The sequence below is a fragment of the Equus asinus genome, chromosome 23 (assembly GCF_041296235.1).
Source record: "Equus asinus isolate D_3611 breed Donkey chromosome 23, EquAss-T2T_v2, whole genome shotgun sequence".
In the NCBI taxonomy this organism is placed as follows: domain Eukaryota; kingdom Metazoa; phylum Chordata; class Mammalia; order Perissodactyla; family Equidae; genus Equus; species Equus asinus.
Genome location: NC_091812.1, coordinates 57578743 through 57595762, shown reverse-complemented (window position 1 = coordinate 57595762; position 17020 = coordinate 57578743). Strand labels below are relative to the sequence as shown.

The 17020-nt window shown below is 34.2% G+C and overlaps 2 protein-coding genes across 9 annotated transcripts in view; one reads left to right on the top strand and one right to left on the bottom strand.

The window, feature by feature from the left end:
• Positions 1-17020, bottom strand: part of IFT74 (intraflagellar transport 74) — an 89923-nt gene that overhangs the window by 52294 nt on the left and 20609 nt on the right. For all 8 annotated transcript variants that reach the window (XR_011497450.1, XM_014853385.3, XM_070495828.1 and 5 more), the window contains exons 9-10: positions 3509-3647; positions 1830-1892 (exon numbers count right to left, since the gene is read on the bottom strand). Coding sequence is in view for 7 of the 8 variants with exons in the window: in XM_014853385.3 (XP_014708871.3) it covers positions 1830-1892; positions 3509-3647 (202 nt within the window). In the remaining variant the exon portion in view is untranslated. The remainder of the gene's footprint in view (positions 1-1829; positions 1893-3508; positions 3648-17020) is intronic.
• On the top strand, positions 5621-16485 carry LRRC19 (leucine rich repeat containing 19). Its single transcript, XM_014853388.3, has 5 exons — positions 5621-5723; positions 10118-10204; positions 11472-11985; positions 13474-13659; positions 14157-16485. Exons 2-5 carry the CDS (start codon positions 10127-10129, stop codon positions 14483-14485), a joined length of 1107 nt encoding a protein of 368 aa, XP_014708874.2. The 5' UTR covers positions 5621-5723; positions 10118-10126; the 3' UTR covers positions 14486-16485.

Genomic DNA, 17020 nt, shown 5'->3' with positions numbered 1-17020 from the left:
ACACCCCTGTGAAATGCATAAGTAATACTTAGCTCAGCAGTGAGCACACAGTGGATGCTCAATAAATACTAGCTGACTAATATTTGACATAATATATTCTTGAAGAACAAGTCCACGCCCCCTCCAAAATGAGGAATCTGGCAAAAATTAAATAGAATTAGTAGTGACTTATACTTTCTTGATTTGAGAATACTGTATCTTTGTAAAAATTCAAGTTATTTTAGGGTTGCAATGATGCCAAAGAAGAGTGGCATCAACACAAACACTAAACCAGGGGTATAGCTTAGACTTCTTCCTATGGAAACTAAATTTGCCAAGTGAAATAAGACTTGACTCTCCCACACACCCTAAAAAAGATAGTGAGGAATTCTTCAAGCTGCCTCTGTTAATACTAAATGTGGTCCTTATTCCCTGAAGCATGTTTCTATCACCAATGAGATTCAAGAAAACAAAAATTATGTGTACTCACATGTGGACAATCTGATACAGAAAACCATCTTAATATTTTTAAGCAAACTATTTTTTTTCGATAACAAATTTCTAAAAGAATGTTTACAAAATACTCATGTTTATTTCTTTTGCATGCTGGGTGACAGCAATCTTGTCACTAACCCTATCATCATGATATCTACCTGAATCCACAGGGAATCAGGAAAGGCAAGCAAGATCTCAAGTACAGACAGTAGAGTGAAGTGCAAAGGATATGAGAAGACAGTTCACAGAACAAAATACATTGCCCAACAAATATCTAAAGAGATCCTCAACTTCAGGTGTAAATAAATGAAAATTAAAACGAGACAGTAATTTTTACCTGTTAAACTAGCACAAATGGAAAAGGTGGGTAATGCTTGCTGTTCATGAATGCAGGGGATAACAGGCATTCATACATTGAGTCTAGGAGGAGAAAATGCAACCACCTTTTTGGAAGGCAATTTGGCAAACTCATAACATTTTTAAAGTGTATACCTTTTGACCCATTGCAAGAAATCCATCTTAAGATATACTCATATAATTTTGCACAAAATGTATGTCTTCACTGCAGCATTGTTTATAATCCCCCCAAAACTATAAACAGCCTATTCATCTACAAGGCTGTGTTACTGTCATTCGATGTAATACAAAGTAGTAATTAAACATTGGGGAAGATCTCTAAGAGCTGATGTGAATAGACATTCCAGAGAGAATGCTAGGTGGAAAAAAGAAAAAAACAAAACAAAAAACAAGCTGCAGACAGTGGATCAGGTGTGAATCCCACTTGAGGTTTTCCAAGATAGTAAAACCAAGATAGGATTACAGAATTGTTGTGAAGAATACATAACAATGCTGGTGGTATATGTAAAGAGCTGAAAAAAGCACATAGCAAGTACTCAATAAATGTAAGAGTTGTTCTGTCTGGAAAAAGAGTAAAGAAACAGGCATTTTTACTTTCATTTATTTTATTATAAACATGTTTTGTTTTGTGAATTAAAATTGCTTTAAATAAACAAGTAAGAAAACAAATGCAAGCTTCTACACCTTTAAAGTGATTAACTGATCTCTCTCCTTCATTTGTTTTTAGTCCCTTGTTCATGTCTTTAAACTACCATTAGATCTTGCACGCCCCAGCAGGGCAGAATGATTTCTTTTGTTTACAGTAGGTACTCAATAATTGAATCTAATTTCTTACTAAAAGTAGGGTATTCGTGGTCCTGAATGAGGAAAACATTAATATGTGCCTGTTAGTAAACTGCTAAATAAATATGCACCTAAACGAGTTCCATTAATATATTTAGCTGAATTATCTTTTGTAGCTGAGTACTATGAGACCCCTTATTTGATTTTATACTTACAGCTTCCAGACTCTCTTTTTTCATGTTCAGTGAATCTAGTTGTTGCTGAAGTGTATCTAGTTCCTAAGAAGAAGGAAAAAAAGTAAAAGCATATGCAAGTTACATCAAGAACAATTTGTTTCTGGGCCAGCCCTGGTGCCCTAGTGGTTAAATTCAGTGCGCTTCACTTAGGTGGCCCAGGTTTGGTTCCCAGGCAGGGACCTACACCACTCTTCTGTCAGTGACCATGCTGTGGCAGCGGCTCACATACAAAAAGAGGAAGACTGGCAGAAGATGTTAGCTCAGGGTGAATCTTCCTCTGCAAAAAAAGAATAATTTGTTTCTCTGTTTCTCAACATTTCAAATATGGATGTGACAAAGTAAAGATCTTCAATCCATATCTCGTGATGTGACTAGAATTTATTAACATTCATTATTTCTATTTTTGCCAATTTCTTTCACTATTCCTAAAAACTGCCATGATCTACCTTTAAAAATACTTCATGAGCTTGTCATAGGTAGCTAGACCTTTACACAGTGAATCATCACTGTGTTCTGAGGATATTAAATATCAGAAGCCTTCAAATTAGTGATGTCATTGTTTAAAGTTACGATTTTTTTTTTGAGGAAGACTGGCCCAGAGCTAACATCTGTTGCCAACCTTCCTCTTTTTGCTTGAGGAAGATTGTTGCTGAGTTAACATCTGTGCCAATCTTCCATTTCATGTGGGATGCTGCCACAGCATGGCTTGGTCTGTGATCAGGATCCAAACCTGTGAACCCCAGGCCGCCAAAGCAGAACACACGATCTTAACTACTATGCCACCAGGCTGGCCCCTAAAGTTATGATTTTTAATTTTGATTTTTAATCATGTTTTACTGTTTTTTATGTAATCTCTTTAAGGGTCAAGACCTATAGCACGTTACATGGCTCACTCCTAGGGATAAGACCCTTGAACTGATAACTCATTCAAAAACCCCTCTGTAAGATTAACTACATTTTGATAGTATTCTGACACTTCCATAATACTCTTTAATGTTTCATTGTATCTTATAAATCCTGTCTAAAATAACAAGTTCTATTAAATCATCAACGAAGGACCATCTGAGAAACTAGAAATACATTCATTATTGGCATCTGTGAGGATTAATTCTCCGTTAACTGGTTAAGGGACAGCTGGGCATGAAAGGGCACCATGACTGCATGTTGGGAGGATTTCTAATAACCCTTCAGCAGGCACCCAAATTGCTTATTTAAACCCCATGATTGGGAAGCAATACTGGTTCAAATCAAGGACATAATAGGTAAAAGATTTGCTGCTTATTAGGCAAGAAGAAAAGGAAGGAAAGTAAATATCCATATGGCTCTGGCATATAAGAGCTTTTTAAATGTTTCCATTAAAAGTTCATTAAAAAGTATTTTCATGTGTCTTTCTGACAGGCAAAAATAAAGGATGCACAGAACTGAACAAATAATATAAAAGCTAGGTAATTGTACAGCATAAGAAAATGAAGTTTTCTAGATGAGTGCTTCTCAAATTTAAATGTCCATACGAATCATCTGGGCATCCTGACAAAATGAAGACTCTGATCAGCAGGTCTAGTCAAGCTCCCAGGGGATGCTGATGCTGCCCATCTTCAGACCACATGTTTAGTAGCAAGACTGCTATATGCTTGGCACAGAGTAGTAATTAGTGTTACCTGCAACAATTTTTCATTTGTTGTTTTCATTTCCATGTATTTGACTTGCTTTTCAGGAGACATATTTTTGATAATGCCATCTGCTGCTTGTTTTTCCTGTTCAATTTCTTCTTCTACACTTCTAATTTGTTTTTCCTTCCTGAAATTGAAAGTACACAATATTCCTCTTACTATATTGAGGGAAAAAAACATCAATTAATTTTACTCAGGTCCCGGTCTCAATTAAATAGACTACTTAAAGTTATTCAACCATAGTTTGTGATTTAAAAGTCCTTATAGATGTACAAAAAACTTCTACTTGACCTGTACAAAATTTGTATCTATTAGCATAAACATACGTCTTCCTCCTCTCAATCCTCAAATCCTTCTATTTCCTTACTCTCCATTTTACTCTATTCTCTTATAAGAAACACCAAGATTATCAAAGAAAATCCTTACAGCCTTTTACATATGAAGATGTATTTACACTTTTTGTTATCATGCCCTCAAGACAATTAAGATAGGTAAATTTTAGAACAGTAGTTTTCAAACATCTTTTGGCCACAGAATTCTCTGACCAAATGAAAATCTTGTATGGAAGTTTACCCTGTAAATCACACAAAGTAACACAGTTCTGACTCAAGTGGGAAGTAGGGAGACCTATATTGCAATCTGATAAAATTTAGATTAATAATACATTTTGTTTAAATTCCCTTTTATCTACTGCTTTAATTAAAGCTGGTATTCCACAAATTATCAACTATATTTTAGTACTGCAAAATAATAAATTAATTTCCCTAAACACATAACAGAAACAATTCAAGTATAATCATATGAAAGTACTAGTAGTGAAGTTAATTACAAACAACAATCATCTTTATCATATGATCACAAGAAATACTAGTGATGTGTCACTTATTACCTATGTAAGGTCAATTATCAATAGGGTAGAGAAAAATTCTGAAAAAAAATAGAGATAAGAAGCTAGTTATTGTGAAAATACTTCAAGATTTACAGATAAAAAGCTTGCTTGAAGAAAAATTTTCAGTCCCAATATCATAAATTCCTATTTTGAATTTAAAAACATGATTATTGTACTACTTAATCTCATGCATAGATGTCAACTTCTACAGTTTTCACAATCACTAGCCAAGCCCTACAGATCCACATACCACCACATACTCTTTCCACGTTCATACCCTACTACCAGAATAAGATAACCTGAACTCAGAAATTTTCCTATAAACAACATCTCATAATAACCAAATAAAAGACGAAGATAAAGAAACAGACAACCTGGAATTTCTATTTATTTCTGTCTCACTGTTGGACAGGGAGTGACATCTTCAATTTGAACCTCCATGACTATAGTATAACAAATGTGTTTGCTGCTGCTACAATTTATATGGGATGTGGGCTCACATGACTTTCAAGCAGAAAAGATCATCTGTTTCAATCTCTTTGTTTTATAGATTAAGGATACTGAGGCCCAGAGGAGTAAACCTTTTGGAACTAATTCATTCTGAACTCCACGATTATTCACTACCAACAGTGAATCTTAACCATGTTTTTTTGCCTGGTATGACTACTGTAGTTAGATGGGAACTAACATTGTACGGTGTTCCATTTTACAGAGGGGAAGTTACAGCACAAGGAAGGAAACCGATGTTTTTAAGGCCACATAATGGCCAAGTGTCAAGTCTTTTATGCTTTGAGTACTTTGCTCCTGTTATAACTTAGCAGTAAAACCACCAATGGCAGTGTCATAAAAATGAGTAAACAACAAAGTTGAAACTCAGTGGAATACAAAAGTTGGTGGTATCTTTTCAACTTAAATCTTACTAAACACAAAATACTTTTAGGACTAACACTTAAATCACCCTAGCAATATTTCTTTCAAAGTATACAGTCTCAATTATTATATATCTTAACTCACAAAGTAAATTTGTTAATATTTAAATTTTTCAACAGTAATTAAGAAACACAAAGTTTAAGCAAACCACCTTACTTGTTACACTAAAAAAGTCAAAGATGACGTTAAGAAATTTTTCTTCTAGTCAATCTTTTGCTAAGGAGGTCTAACTTTTTTTTAAATCACTTTTTTTTTTGAACCTTGGGTACAAAGGTTAAAACAAAGTGAAATGCAATCACATGACATACTTTTTTTTAATGGCGGAGAAGAAACAGAATAGATTCCTTAGCACGCTAGCCTCCGAGACAAAAGACAAAAGTAAAGGTAAGATCCTATATATGTACAGGTTTGGTGGTGGTTGTTGAATTTTAAAAAAATCATATTCAATTCTGTAGAAAAATCTTTGCCTTTAATAAGTGATGAAAGAGCAGAAAACATGATTACATTTTCACACAATCTACCTTAGAAAATATAAACCTGGAACATAGCCAAAAAAATCTTTCCCAAATAAAGTTATAATGTAATATACAGTAATGATTTTCCTTTGGGGAAAAAAGGTTTCATCTTGCCAATCAAATTTATAAGATCTTTTTATTTTGTAATATGTTAATAACAGAGCATTTTGAAGTGACATTAATTTAAAAACAAATTTGTAAGATGAAAAAAGACTGGCCACCTGTTAACAACTGTTGAAACCGGGCAATGACTATTCTCCTTACACAGGGGTTTTTTTCCTTGGAAGTTTCCATTATGAAAGTTTTAAAATTTGCAAAAAAAATCTATAAAACATTTAATTACAAGAGTGAAGTTAATCGTGACTTATTAACATATTATTCCAAATACACTGAATTCTGGCATAAATATCTAAAATATTTAACGGCAAAACTATACATACATTTTATGTAACAAAACCAAAATAACTGCAGCATCTTTTAACATCATGGTATATAACAGTCATATGAAGTAAATAATCAAAAACTCCTAAGGAACTTGGAGTTGAAACTGTACTAAGAACATTGTTTCTTTTTCAATATCTACCATTTCCTTTTCTGTAAAGTTTTTTTCTATAATGTACATTGTAGGCTATGTAAAAAGGCACTTAATTTTGTGAAATAATTAAAAGAAAAGTGATATTCCATTTGTTCTCGATTTTTTATCACTAAATTCAAAAGCAAATATCATCTCAAAATAAATTTCAAATAGAGAAAAAATTTCAAAGAGAGAAAAAAGCAATAATAGTTGTTTTCTTTTTTTAAAGAAACTTTCCAAATAGGGTAAATTGGCTTAGGACAATTCCTGCATAACCTAATGACTAGCCTTTCTGCCAATCTGATTTCTTCAGGATAGTCAATAATGCTAGCAAATGTTGTTGTCTAAAGGATTTATCTATTCAGTGTCGTGATGGTCAACATCAACTCCCTCTCTCAATCTTTCCCCTCTCAAGAGACACACAAATATATGAAAAGTGCCACAGACTGTGTGGCTCACTCAACACATTTCACAGCCTTAGACTTAATAATGCTTTAGATCTGTTGAATGCTTTCTTGTACAGAATCTACCTCAAGCTCTGAGTATATACTGCTTCTAACTCCAAAATTTACCACAGAGAAATTTAAAAAAGATTCCTTTTCTAATCCTTATAATTTTATTTCCTTTAGCACACTAGAGAACACAATTATTAGTATTAAATAGATGATAAAGATAATGTCTACAAGACAATCCTGCCTCCATTTCCTCACAGGCTCACAGCCCTGCCTGATCTCCAGAACCTTCCTCAGCTGCTTCTATTCCATGGCAACTCTTAATTTTGTTTGCAGTCTGTTTGCTTCCTTTAGTGATCCCTATCCTATTTACTTCTGAAAAAACAGCACTTCTCCTTACTCACCACCTTACCCACATCTGCACCCTACCAGATACATCAGTAAGAACTTCACTATACCACAGAGAACTACTGAAACAAGCCATTGCAGCGGCTGCATACTCATTCCTGGAGACCACTGAACATGGGTTTAATGATGCCCTTTCGTGGGAAATAGTCTGAAATAAGTGAGAGCTTGAATGAATTTCTGACTCTAAAAGAGATGCTATTATGATCTACATCCAAGTTGTAAAATTGATGAGGAACAGTAGCTTTTTCTAACAAACTTGATTTAACTATGAAGAAGGAGAAAGTTGAAGGGGAATAAGCATAAATAGATCAACAAACTGAAGGCAACGAGGAAGTTAACCAGAATAGGCCAGTACTGAAATAACAGTAAGTTGGTCATTGCTAACGAGGCAACAGACTTCAGTAACTCAAAATGAGTCTTGCTTATTCTGAGTAGTTTTCTATTTCCTGCTCTGATAGAACAAACTTCTCCTTAAAAATCACAAGTAACTAACTGCAACAAAAGCTGTAAGAAGGCTCAAATGTCTACATTTTAGAAAACCACTAAGGATGCTAATAACAGGATACATTCATTCCTTTCAAACAGCTCATTTGTTTGCGCCATAGTTTCTAATGTTGACTTTAAGAAAGCAGAGATAAAAACAAGAAACATCAAGCTTATGAATAAAATGACTAAATGGAAAGTAACAATGTGGGCACTAGGCACAAGTGAGTGCAGGGATGCTATGCTGAAAACAGGGAGAGGAAGTTAAAGTTTACACACTAAGTTTTGAGATAAATGCACCTTTTTTGCCACTCAGCTCTCAGGATGCTGGCCACCTGGCCTTATCTGTTCAGACAGTAGATTAGAAAAGTCATTTTGGGGAATCCAACCAGCCCTGGGAAAGGATCTAAAGACAATGACATTCAGGGATTCCCCAAGAAAACAATAAAGCAAGCTCACTCTATAGTAAGGTCTGAAGTTAATGAGATCCACACAAATGCACAGTTTCCAATTCACTTTTTTGTTTCCCACTCTTATATGTAAGTCCTAGACCAAATATTAACAGATAATGAAGAAAGAAAGCCTCTAATATAAAGGATACTGACCAAAATAAACTGGAAAAGCACAGCCTGAGGACACAGAGGCTATTCAAGGAAAAAGAAAACAACAAAAGATACAAGAAGAAATAACAACAAAAGATAATACATTCATGCCACAGTATATTAGCCAAGAAAATTTTCAGAGAGCAAAAGAGCTCTTAGAATTAAAAAGACGACAGAAAAAAAGGAAACTTTAATGGAAGATTTGAAGATAAAGTTGAGGATATCTCCCAGAAAGCAGAGCAAAAACTCACAGAGATGAAATGTAGGAGAGCAAAGATAAAAAATTAGAAAATCCTTCCAGGGGATCTAACACCCAATTAAAGTAGTTCAAGAAGGAGAAGTGAGATTAAAAAAAAAAAAAAAAAAAAAAAAGAGTAAGAAAATTATCAATATCATCAATGAAATAATTCAGAAAATTTCCCAGAACTGAGGGACATAGTTTCCAGATTGAAAGCACCTACCCGGTACCGAGTTTCATGAATGAAAACAGACTCTCACAAAAGATCATAAAATTTCAAAATATTGATTTTGAAAGTTGGAGGGGTTAAGAGGAGGCAAGTTACATAAAAGGATAACGTATTAGAATGGCACAGCATCACAGTTCTGAACAGTAATACCAGAAACCCAAAGACAATGGGGCAATGTTATCAATATTTTGAGGAAAAATTATTTTCTACTTAGAATTCTATTTTTAGCCAAATTATCTTTCAAAGCTTGAAAAAATTTCCCTTCTATAGACCTTCTCAGAAGGCTACTGCAAGAAGCTCCATTAAAAAAGGGCAGCAATCCAAGACAGGCATTCTAGAAAACAGGAACCCAGGAACAAAGGCAAACGGGATCGTTACGTGAGAGTGGAAGGCGTGTGGAAGTTGGATGTGTGGAGGCCTAGGACCAGCTCATCTGGGTTCGAGCAGGGCAGCAGGCTCTGGGAGAGACTTCCTTAAGACAATGGAAAGGTTAAAGACTTAATAGGCATAAACTATTGAGAGATTTGCTAGGGGAGAGTCTAGGTGTAAACTCATGAAAAAAACAAAACTAAGCCTATAAAAACAGTACATATATTAATTAACAGTACTTATAATAATAATATATGTGCACATAGATTAATTTGGAGAGAAAAAGTGTGCAGGAATGGAAAAGTAATCCTGTTACACGGCTCATTCATAGACAGCGTTTACACATTTGTGATAGTATAGACACTGAACACTCATCTAACCAAAATTACAAGTAACTACGTTTGGAGGAAGAAGAGAGGAGAAGTGTATATTTGATGTGCTGGAGATGAAGGTAGAGAGTCTGAAATAGAGCTGGAGACTCTCATCTCCCACAGTTGGAAGTCAACGGATAACACCAATGGATAATGTCTAACATTGAAAAATCAAAAAGTAGCAATGTAAGCAAATACTTAAACATGTATATATACATAAATATATATTCTTCTGGACTTTCTTTTGTGCACATATATTAAAAATGTACAACTACTTCAATTGGTTTAAAGTTCCTTTCAATAGATCCAGGAACTAATGAGATATCCTAAAAAATATTGTCTTTCATCCTCCGCAGGAGCTTTTTGGTTTGTTAAGATGAGAGTGCATGGAGGGTGAAAGACATGTACTTGCTTCACATTTTCTATTATTTTAAGAAAACAGAGATTTAAAAGGAGAAAAAAAGAAATCAAAATGTCCTCGATAATCTCAAAAGTTCTAGTCTCTTACTGAGATGAAAATACTCTCTTTTCTATCAGGCCTGCGAAATGAAAATCATGTGCATCATGATCTTGTTTTGGCCCCTCTCTGTGCTATTATCAGACGAAAGCCTGACTTCTCAAACAGTAAGTTTTTACAATCAAGGTAGTGAAAATATTTTCAAAGGTACACTTTGTGTACATTTAGTAAAATATCCTAAGGCAATAAAAGAAAGCAAAAAAAAATCCAAGGTATCAAAACTAACTCTTTAATTAGCTGTGTATATTCAAAACCTGTGATCACTGAGCCAGATTCTAATTTGCCAAAAGCAGTCTTCATTTTTTTAAACCAAGTTTTTTTTTGAAGAAGAAGATTAGCCCTGAGCTAACATCTGCTGCCAATCCTCCTCTTTTTGCTGAGGAAGACTGACCCTGAGCTAACATCCATGCCCAACTTCCTCCACTTTATATGTGGGATGCCTACCACAGCATAGCTTGCCAAGCAGTGCCATGTCTGCACCCGGGATCCGAACCAGCGAACCCCGGGCCACTGAAGCAGAACGTGTGAACTTAACCGCTGCGCCACCAGGCCAGCTCCAAAACCGAGTTCTTTAAAAGTTGATTAAGGAGAAATCTGTAAATTTTCACTATAAAATCAGAGATTAGTTTCAAGACATAAAAAACCACACTTTAAAATGATGGAAACTTTCTTTTAAATCACATATTTACGAGGAAAATTATTGTTGTGTTTATTATTATTTTCAGCAGGACATTTCAACTGCAAAAAGAATCAAAAGAAGAACTACTTCTTTGCATCTATATCCGCACCAGGAAAGCACTTCTTCATGTTGCCTGGGTCTTTAAATTCAATACATGGCTCAATTTCTGTTATAAGATAAATATTTCCTTTTAAAACACCAAACTTTGAGCTGTTAACCCTATGAGTATTATTTCTTAATTATTTAATAGCCCTAGGTGTAGTGTTGATAGCCTTGCTGATTTTTTAAAAATTACATATTTTAAAATAGTTTCCTTATTATAAATGTCAATCTTGCACTTTGAAATACTAAATAAGTTAACAGAATTATTACCATGTGTTTCCACGTGTAAAATGGGAATATACCAATATTCTTTCTTTCTGTGATGTAATAACAGTTGGGAGATATCCGAATGACAAACTAGAATCTCCTTGCTCAATTATAGGTATCAGAATTTCCTTAATCCTCAGTATTTCATCTCAATAATGAAAGAAGAGTATTTGCTTTACCTTTTTCACCCTTTAACACCAGATTAGATAGTAGATTTTTTTCTAAAACTATTTCCTCCTAATGTCTATTTGCCTAGATATGAAAATTTGGGAAATTCTGTTAGTATTTTCCCTGATTAATGTATTTCTAATTTGTTTCTTTTTTAGGAAGTCAAATGTAATTTCACTGAAAAGAATTATTCTTTGATTCCAGCGGACATCAATGAAAACGTTACTATTCTTGATCTCAGTTATAACCAAATTACTCTGAATGTTACAGACACGAGTGTTCTACAGACTTATTTTTTACTCACTGAGCTCTATTTGATGGAGAACAATGTTGCTATCTTAGATAATAATAGTTTTAGTAACCTCTCCAATCTAGAAATTTTAAATATCTGTAGAAATTCCATCCACGTAATTCAACAGGGTGCATTTACAGGCTTAAATAAACTAAAACAGTTACATCTCTGCCAAAACAAAATATTACAACTGAATCCTGATATATTTGTGCCTCTAAAAAACCTGAAACTTCTGAATCTGCAAGGCAATTTGTTAAGCTATTTTGATGTACCACAACTGTTTCATCTGGAATTAATAATTTTATATGGAAATCCATGGAACTGCTCTTGTAGTCTCTTGAATTTGCAGAACTGGTTGAACACTTCGAATGTGACACTAGGTAAGCTATCAGAATTTAAATTAATCAAAACCAAAATGTGATTGACTTTTGGTTGTTCCACCCCAGAAAAGTCTTTCATTTCATGTTTTAAAGAAAAAGAAACTAATCCTTGAAAGGAAATCCTTCCTTAAAGGAAAGAAACAGGAAGAAACACTGAGAAGTAACTGTTGAACAGATACTTTCCCCTCTGCCTCTCCAGAGAAAAAAAGAAGAAATTTACATGTTCTGTGTATGTGAGATGATACTGTTACTTCATGTATTAAGTTAGCGGTTTCAACACTTAAGACTAATTTTTTTTTTCCTGAGCAAGATTAGCCCTGAGCTAACATGTGTTGCCAATCTTCCTCTTTTTTTCTTTTTGCTTCAGGAAGATTCACCCTGAGCTAACATCTGTGCCAATCTTCCTCTATTTTATATGTGGGTTGCTGCCACAGCGTGGCTGATGAGTGGTGTAGGCCCACGCCTGGGATCTGACCCTGTGAACCCAGGCCACCGAAGCAGACTGCACTGAACTTAACCACTGGGCCACAGGGCCGGCCCCACGACTAATTTTTTTAAGTACTTCCTTTTCTTAGGATATCCTGTGAGAGAGCAGATGAAAACAGTTGCCCTACTTTCTTAACTGCAAGCCATGCTCTGCCTGAGATCCATATCTTTACCACAATCTTAATTATAACATCTTGACTTTACTAACACAAACTAAATAATAAACAGATACTGCACTCAAACTCTATTTATAAAGTAACTTAATAAACAGGAATGTGCATCTTTCCCTCATTGTGTTGCTAGGCAAATACAAAAGTTACTTTCTTATAATATCTTTAATAATGAGAGATATGTGTATCAAAAATGTGGAGAAAAGGGAACCCTTGTGCACTGTTAGGGGAATGTAAACTGGTGCAACCACTGTGGAAAACAGTATGGAGCGTCCTCAGAAAATTAAACATAGCACTACCATATGATCTAGTGATCTCACTTCCGGGTATTTATCCAAAGAAAATGAAAATACTGATTTAAAGAGATATATGCTCCCTTATGTTCACTGCTGCATTATTTACAATGGCCAAGACATGGAAACAACCCAAGTTTCCACTGATAAATGAATGGATAAAGAAGCTGTGGTAATATATACAACAGAATGTTACTCAGCCATAAAAAAGAATGAAATCTTGCCATTTGCAACAACACGGATGGACCTAGAGGGCATTATGCTAAGTGAAATAAGACAGAGAAAGACAAATAACATATGATCTCTCTCATATGTGGAATCTAAAAAAAAAGAAAAACCAAGCTCACAGATACAGAGACCAGATTGGTGGTTGCATGGGGCAGGGTATGGGGGGTGGGAGAAATAGGTGAACTGTTTCTTGTTGTTCTTTTTTCAGTTTAAATGAAGAAATAATTCAAGATAAAAATAATTATAAAATGTTAACCATAAGAATCTTATTTTCCATAGTAAATCTTAATTTATTCTTTCTGATTTACTAGATAATGAGAACATCACCATGTGTAGCTACCCAGATATCCTGAATTGCTACAGTATCAAAACAGTTCCTTACAAGGCTGAATGCTACTCACAATTTCCTTCATTTGTATCTGAAGATCTTTATATCCATCTTCAGTCCATTAGCAACTCAACATTTAATTGCTCTTTGAACAACTTAACAACAACAGGTAACGTACTGGTTTTGAATATTAATATTGCTGAAGGGAGCATAAGAAATAAACTGAGGTAGTTCTCATTATTTTTCTGCATTTTAAATTTCTAGAAACAAGGTAAATGAACAATTCCTCATCTCGACAAAAGGTTTACAAAATACTGGATTCCCAAACTACGCTCTGCTAGTTACCAGCCAAATGCCATTATGCAAGTTATTTAACTTCTCTGAGACTTAATTTTAACTAGTTAAGTCACAATTCTTAATAGGTATAAATCAATGATGTTCTTAGGTGAATGAATAAAAAATACCTGCAAAGACGGGTAGTTATTTTTAAAAAAGGTATTCTTCAATCACACTAGCAAATATCTTTATTTATTGAAGTTTTAGTAACTGTTGCTTAAAGAAAATTATAATGTACTTTTATTTCTAATAACAATATTGGGGAGTTATGATTATTTTATTTTCGTCAATTTAACAAAATACTGCCTCTCTCTCGTTATTCCATTTAAGAACATGAACCTCTTGGAAAAAGCTGGGCCTTTCTTGTTGGTGTTGTGGTCACTGCACTGATGACTTCACTCCTCATTTTTATGGCTATCAAATGCCCAATATGGTACAATATTCTGCTTAGCTACAATCATCATCGCCTAGAAGAGCGTGAAGCCGAAATCCATGAAGACGGTTTTACTGGAAATCCAAGTTCTCTTTCACAGATACCAGACACAAACTCTGAAGGATGTGCAGGAACATTTGAACAACTACATTCATTTGCGGTAGATGATGATGGGTTTATTGAAGACAAATATATAGACACTCATGAGTTATGTGAAGAAAACTAATTTCTTTCAATGTTTGATTCTTTAAAATATGTTGTTATATCACTCACAGTTTAGGTATGGAGATTTTGATATGTGACATACCAAACTAGCAGACTTTCATATTAATAGCAACATATTAATTGTAGATCCAAATACAGTAACTGACACTCCTTGACAGCTAACAGTTACAACACTAGCATTATTATTCTCAGCAGTATTCAGGAGGCCATACTTACTAGTAAGGAAAAGTATTAAAAGGCCTTTAATCATTAATTAAACTGATTCTCAAATTCGCCCAGATACTTGATGTAATACACATTAAATAATATTAAAGTTTTACTGCTTGGAATTGGTAAAGAAACAAAGCTTTTGGATTTATATCATGAGTCAAAGTGAGAAACAAAGACAGCTTAAACAAACACTATACTAAGATTGATTTTATGCTCATAGAATGAATTCATAGAATTGGAAAATAGTTTTTTTAAATGCTTCCTGAATTAGCACAATAAATTTCCTGAAAATTTAGTAGCAATTTAAAGCACAGGCAAAATGTTCAGGCACAATCTCTAATAAGTTACTACTGATTTTGGCTATAAAGATAGACCATCACCATAATACACGATCGTTACAATTGAATAGTATGGGGGCTTCCAAAGTGAGTATCACAATGATCTATGAATCTTGTTTTAAAAAATATTTATTTCTGCCTCTCTTGGGGAGATTTTTATTCAAATGAGTCTGTGCTGGGACTGAGGAATGTTCAGCTGGCCCACAGACAGCTGTTTGGGATCCTATAGATAGAGCAATGTTTTCTAAACTGTTTTCAAGACCATTAATTTTCAGAGAGACATTCAGAAGTATTTACAGAAGGGAAAAAAGGTATACAGTCAAATTACCAGAGAACTACTATAGGAACTACCGGGTTTAAACAGAGTGAAACAAGATATTTTACCATAGGACTTATCTAAGACTTTACTAAGCGAAACTGCTTTCTGCTCTGCAAGAGCAAAGTACTGAATATTCTCTAAACTTGGAGCTGGCCCAGTGGCGCAGCAGTTAAGTGCGCACATTTCGCTTCTGTGGCTCAGGGTTCGCCGGTTCGGATCCCCAGTGCAGACATGGCACTGCTTGCCAAGCCATGCTGTGGTAGGCGTCCCACATATAAAGTAGTGGAAGATGGGCACAGATGTGAGCTCAGGGCCAGCCTTCCCTCAGCAAAAAGAGGAGGATTGGCAGGAGTTAGCTCAGGGCTAATCTTCCTCAAAAAAAACAAAAAAACAAACAAAAAAGAATTCTCTAAACTTACTTGACAACTAGTCTTCCTTTGATGTATGCCCATTAAGAGATGATAGCACAACAATGGTCCAAAGAACACAGTTTGGAAAACACTGGCCTCAAGACTATTATAGGAAGAGTCTAAAGTGATTTGCCAATTCCTTAAAATCAATTGGCAGTGACTATAATTTTAACATCCTAATGCAAACAGTGGCATTAAAAACTGTGAGAAAAGTTATCCTTTTTACCTTGCATATGTGGAGAAATTAAGTATATTTATATTTTTTAGAGAAAAGAATATCTCTCAAACATTGAAATATATTTATGGATGAAATAGATACTTTACACTTTCTTCATCATAATACAGGGAAGGCAATAGTGGCTACAGGTGTGGATGGAGCACAGTTAGATATGGGCTGATGAAGCTGGGAGATAAGTACACAGTAGGATAATACACTATTTTATTTTTGTGTATGTTCAAATTTCTCCATCATAAAGTTTTTAAAATGTGTATGTATTTGGTAGTTTCTTAGGAAAAAGAAACTAAGAATAATGTATTTTATATTCTGCAGAACAGTCATGTTAAAGGTTATATCGATAGTGAATTCAGTTCAAATGTCTTCTGAGGAAAATAGAAACTGTTCAGGATGACACATCCTAGGAAACAGAAGAACTGAGTCACTTATTTATAATGTATATCTGCTTGTGTTTATAGAAACATATTTTCAATAAAGGATGTAAATGTTTTATGTGTATTATTTCCTAATAGATAATATCAATTACACTTTATCGTTTTATATCTCAAATATAAGAGTAAGATAATTATAGAAACATGAGGCATCTTTTTCTAAATAATCCATCACTTTCCCAAAATATAATTTCCTAACTTAAGAGGTAAATATTAATATTTGAGAAATGTAGTAAAATGAAATACGATTACGAGTGAACTATATCTAATCTCATATTCAAGATTTCTCTATAATTGAATATTGGGTATTCAACAAATATTTGACTAAAAAAGGAAAATAAATGGGTTAAAAATTACAATTACATATGTTTTTAAAGGATAACTAACTTTGCCTAATACTGAACTAGAAAAGTGTAGATATCAGAATTGGAAGAGAATCATTAGTTCAAGAAAGCATGTGAAATTGAATTAAAGCCAAGTGTCTATGTATTGTTATAGTAATCTATTAAGGCTATGTACTATAACCAACTTATTATGATAGGTGTTCCATAAGAAATCAGATAGCCATGCCACACTACATGGCGTACTAAAAG